The sequence below is a fragment of the Etheostoma spectabile genome, chromosome 5, assembly GCF_008692095.1.
Source record: "Etheostoma spectabile isolate EspeVRDwgs_2016 chromosome 5, UIUC_Espe_1.0, whole genome shotgun sequence".
Taxonomy (NCBI): Eukaryota; Metazoa; Chordata; class Actinopteri; order Perciformes; family Percidae; genus Etheostoma; species Etheostoma spectabile.
The window spans coordinates 22,628,582-22,633,898 of NC_045737.1; the positions used below are offsets into that span (position 1 = coordinate 22,628,582).

The window sequence follows — 5,317 nt, forward strand, 5'->3', positions numbered from 1 at the left end:
TAAGTTCTTAACCAGAAAGTAGGGGGGGGGGAAGTATGGGGAACTTTGTAACCTGGTTATGTAGGCATGTAAACATATTTAAATATATTGCCATCAGTTGCTATGGGTGAAAATGAGACCTTCTGTACATTTTAACACAGCTGCTGAATTTAATGTTTTTGTGAGCAACCCGCATATCGCAGAATAAACACTGTTTCATTAAAAAGCGAAACGGGTCAACCACTTTAGGTTATGCATATTCAAGGTGAGGGGTTTCCCTATTTTTTTGAAGCAAGGATACTTCCATACATCTATAACATTGTTGCTCTACGAAAGTAATGGAAAGGATTTAAAAATGATGCATGAGACTAATCATGCAAAAATATTAATCATACAAAAAAAAAAACATCTGTTAACATTCAGAGTGGCCTCACTGAACGGTCACATAATTGGGATGTAAATTGAACAACTTGCTAGCTAGAGGTAAAACTTTATTTTCGCCGAAGCTGACAGTTAAAATTGGTCTGTTGTGTCTCTGTATAGTGCAAACGACAACTGTGGTAAATAAATACAGGGAAAATGGTATTACAAATGGGGAAATATTAGCTCAAGGTCTGACTGGGCCAAGCGTTTTGACAGCGACGTAACGTCAGCCAAACGGGATAAACAAGCCCTGCGTTACTGCTAGGCCCCAGCAGGCCTCAGGGCAGTGGGAGTGTTTATCTGCAGGTGCAGATGTTATGTTTGACTCCTCCGACTGAATATTACTGTATAATTAGCTATGTTGTGTACGGAGGAACGTTCACCTGTTTTAGGTTTAGAATCTCCCGGTGTTGGCCCGGTGGAGCTGGAACGGGGTGGAACCTTGGTGTTGGTGCTGCTGTTGGGGTTTTTCTCCATGTTTGTTTCCGTGCGGTGAACGGTTCTGGGGCCGAGCTCCGGGTAGAGAGCCGCTGAGCTCTCTAGCATCAAACAAAAAAACGAAAGGGGAAAGCGGGCTGCAGTGAGTGCGGGTCAGGCGACAAAGGCCCTGGTTCATTTCTGTCAAACGCGGAGACCCCATCACGGTGACATCTTGACAATAAAATAACCAGAGAAAAAATAAGAGACACGATTTCGGCGTCTCAAGTTATGGAGGCTGTTGGAAGAGAGGACGAAAGCACGCCACACGGGGCCAAGACCCCCCGAATTTAAGGTTTGTACTTGTTAAGAAAAACAAAATGCCCTTAACAAGGCGTTAACTGTTTTCCAAAAAGCTGGAAAACGTGACAATTTAAAGATTACCAAAAAAAGATATCCGCTACTACGAGCTTGCTTTAATGGCGACGGGTCGCCAAACAAGAACCCGAAAGACCCGGATGTTTCTTGTACCGCCTGCAAATCTGTAGCGGCCAAGCTAAATACTCTGGGAAATGTAGTCCTAAACGCTTCGTCAGCTATGTAACAATACAGGTTAAAAAAAATAGTTTAGTAAAATATCCGGACGAGATGGTAAGATGCTTATAGGTTATGCTATGTCAGCTGATCGCCTTAGAAATGTATCTGCATCTTTAATACAATATTTTCACCAACTGTGTACCACAATTTTGTTAATACATATTTGTATGGTCTACATAGGCTACTGTAAGTGTGTGCAGAAGGAACTTTCTAATAATCGGACCAAAGACAATATTCTCCAAAACAGTGCTTTAATTTGTAAACAAAATACAGACCAGCACAAACCATAGAAGAAATACAAAAGAAGTTGATTAAACGATAAAAAAAAACTTTGTTTCTTCAGAATGAGAACATACTCATTATATTGTGCCATGTGTTTGCAGTTTTTTGGTGACACTTTCCCAAAATGACTAAGACATTCAGTATCAACATAAACATGTGAACTTTCTGTTAAATACTGACCATCAGGTCACTTTGCCAACCCCAAGTACTTATGTGTGACAAACATCATGTAATGTGTTCCTCTGTTGAAGACTAGCACACAGCCTGACTGAGACTGAGCAGCTGCAGTTAACCATACTTCCACAGAGTTGCGTATGCATGTCTTCAAATACGTCATAGCTTTTCTTTGTATCAGTACTGTAACAGAAATAGTGTGCTGCTTTTTACAGCATGCTGTAAAGTCACTCTTCTTCATCTTCCTCACTCTCTGATTCATCTTCAAATGCTTCCTTGTTTCCTCCTGTTAGGGAGCAGTTTAGAATTGCTTTCAGAACCTGTTGCTTTTCTTCTACAAATTTAAAAAAAAAACAGAATTAGTAATTTTCAATACATCATGTAAGATTCATGTTCAGCAGTGGTAAACATTTAAAGTTAATATCAGGACTGAGTGAAGAAAAAACATGACCAAAGACTACTACTACTACTCACTGTAATTGAGTTGAGTAAGCATTTTGAATAGCATGGAATTAAAGAAACCCCTTACCTTCGTTTTTACATTTCGGGAGCATTCGATGGAGCTGCTGGGTGTTGTATCGGATCAGAAACTTCTGACATGTTCTCATTGTTCCTGGAAAAAACAAAAACATGGTCAATTAATATTTAAGTTTGTTAAAATATATGTCTAATCATTATGAAATATGTGTTTGATGCTTTTCTTACCTCCGACATGCAAACAGTTCAGAAAACAGGAGATCTTCTGCCCACGAGTTTCAATACAGGTAATGAAAGGCAATGCAGACCAGAGGAGTCTGTAACACTTTTTGGGGAAGCGCAGGAATACTATTCCTGTATGAGCATTCAGATATTTCACTGAAAAGGAACAAAAAAACATAGAACACAGACTTCAGTCAACAATACACTGAAAGTACTGTGTGATTAGTGATTCATTCAAGACCAATATCATCGTTAAAGGCCAAGGGAGATACTTAATATTCTCATGTCAGGGCCTTTAAACAGAACCTGCATCTATTTGTTTTCAGGAAACAGTTACATTACATCAGCACTAAATATCTCCTACTATCTTACAAGCATTAGCTTGGACATTACTGAAATGTAGCTGCTTACTTGAGTACTTTCATTTATGCTACTTCTACCAAATTTCCCAAGCAAATATTACTATAGGCTAAGGGTGGAAATCACCAGAGGCCTTACAATACGATGTCATCACAATACTTCTGTCACAATGCGATATTATTGTCTTTTTTAAACATATTGAAATATTCCGCAAAATACTGCAATTTATTACCTTTTTTCCAACTTTTCCCAATTTCAAATGAAGTCCTCAAAAGATAATTTTGTCAACATCTATTTTATCTAAAGGGCTACATATCTCTGTTTGCTCATCACTTCAATCTTATTGGTGCAAAGTGAGATTGTCAAGCAGGCAAACTGACCAACACGTGTATAATAATATCGATACTTGGCGTCTGTGTATCGAAACAGTATTGCCGCGGAAAATATTGCGATACTATGCTGTATGGATTCCAGTATCTGTATCTGTTTATAAAATGCATGATGCATTGTTATAGCTTAGACTACACTACAACATGAAATGGTAATAATCAAGTCAATTTAAACAAAAATGTAAAAAAAATATATATAACAAACTGGGGCCATTCTGCTATATGAGTATTAGTTCCATAACATTTTCTGATTATGTATCTGCAATTTTATGTTTTACATGTAATGGAGTGTTTTTTAAATTGCGTTTTGTTTTAGTAAAGCATTTAACCACGGCTTACCAGAGAACCTGATGCTGCAGAGAGCTGCCCCATAGTCCCCATGTATGCGGGCCACTGCTGCCTTCACTGTCGCTGCAATAGCTCGGTCATCCAGGAACAACAGGCGGCTCCTGTCCGACACGTTCACTTCGCACAGTAAATACCTAAACACAGAAGAGGTGCCATCAGAAACGAACTGTTAACACACAAAATGTGAGCAATGGTAACTTACATCAACAGCACATTTTACCTGGACTTCACACGCACCATTACTGCTTCCTTCTTCTTCCGTGCGAACTTCCGTCAACAAAACTATCTACTACCCGAAGAGTGGCACTAGCGCCACACGCTGGTCATATTTGCGATGCTGGGTGCATTTGACACTAGACACTGGGCAGCAGCCTACGCTACAAGTTCATCTAGGTAGACTGTGTCGAAACGAAAAATCAAACAAAACAAAAACACTGAATGTTCATATAAATTCACAAAAGGGAAGGGGTGATCGACGAGAGCTCGAAAACTGAACAAAAAGGTCTGATTTAGTTAAGAGCAATCTTGTGACACTTTAGAGGAAACACAATATACCCAGTTAAAGACGAAACGGGGAGGCCTGGGTTTTAAAACCATTCATACCCCCTCGGTAACTATGACAATCTCCATCGTTCTCAGCCAATCACAAACTTACGTTTCCGTCTCTTATACACGCTTTACGCCATCTTGAAATTACACCCGCAGTTAGTTTTAGCCAGTCGCTCTCAAGTTAAAACGCACAACAAGTCTTTACACCATTGCTACTGTGCCCGGCATGAACAGTTCACGAAACAAACAGGCACCGACAATCAGCAAAGGTCAGACGGACGCAGACACCGGCTCGGAGACGAACCACAGGGAACGAAAGACTGGTGGAGGAATGCTGAAGAAGCTGAAGTCGAGGCGCAGTCAAACGGATAAGTGGCCTGTTGTCACAGAGGATGAACTCCGGGCTCTGGGAAGGGAGATTACCCCGGACAACGTCCTGGGTCTCCGGGTAGTCACGGAGGGTAAGCGAGCGAAACGTTAACTTGGTCTTAAGTGAAGTCGGTAAAATCTCACCGTTGAACGGGCACAGTTTAACTCGATGCTAATTGTGACCAAGTGACGAGTTTTCATATCTGCTGACCAATAAGTTCCCTAATTGCAATGAAAACGTATATTTAAATTCGTCAAACAGGTTATATGCCAAACTATGTTTAGAGTTGGGCATCCAAACTCTTTGGCGTTAATCAGAGGAGCAGGATGTACCCAGGCCACGGGCGTAGCAAAGAATTTGGGCCACCCAGAAGTAATGTTCTTCCAATCCCCCTGTACTTTAAGATGTATAATGGCCTTTTTTGGTCAGCTGGGTGGAAGATAAACGGCTGCAAACATAAAATACTATCATCTTATAACGCTGTAATGGCAAATACTTTAAGTAAAACCACAAAACTACAAACTAGTCAAACATTCAAATATTTCATTGTGATTAATGGCATTAATGTCATAGTTAAATCGCAATTAATCTAAATTAATCACACATTTTTATCTATTCTAAATGTAAATGTCCCTTGATTTCTTTTTGTCCCATTATTTTTCTCTCTCATTTTAATGATCTTATCAACCTGAAAAAGTGGATCGGCTTGCTTTGTGCAAATGTTTTTTAT

General features: G+C 39.8%; 3 protein-coding genes across 3 annotated transcripts in view; 1 reads left to right on the forward strand and 2 right to left on the reverse strand.

Moving 5' to 3' along the window:
• rnf10 (ring finger protein 10) overlaps positions 1-1,336 on the reverse strand; it is a 9,079-nt gene extending 7,743 nt beyond the window's left edge. The window contains exon 1 of the mRNA XM_032516822.1: positions 786-1,336. Within this exon, the coding sequence (XP_032372713.1) occupies positions 786-948 (163 nt within the window). The 5' untranslated portion in view covers positions 949-1,336. The remainder of the gene's footprint in view (positions 1-785) is intronic.
• A 317-nt stretch (positions 1,337-1,653) lies between these two features.
• On the reverse strand, positions 1,654-4,160 carry pop5 (POP5 homolog, ribonuclease P/MRP subunit). The gene is made up of 5 exons (XM_032516825.1): positions 3,889-4,160; positions 3,660-3,802; positions 2,578-2,727; positions 2,402-2,485; positions 1,654-2,206 (listed from the first exon to the last, which is right to left on the reverse strand). Exons 1-5 carry the CDS (start codon positions 3,906-3,908, stop codon positions 2,100-2,102), a joined length of 504 nt encoding a protein of 167 aa, XP_032372716.1. The 5' UTR covers positions 3,909-4,160; the 3' UTR covers positions 1,654-2,099.
• Positions 4,057-5,317, forward strand: part of unc119b (unc-119 lipid binding chaperone B) — a 5,797-nt gene continuing 4,536 nt past the window's right edge. The window contains exons 1-2 of the mRNA XM_032516823.1: positions 4,057-4,061; positions 4,388-4,678. Of these exons, the coding sequence (XP_032372714.1) occupies positions 4,444-4,678 (235 nt within the window). The 5' untranslated portion in view covers positions 4,057-4,061; positions 4,388-4,443. The remainder of the gene's footprint in view (positions 4,062-4,387; positions 4,679-5,317) is intronic.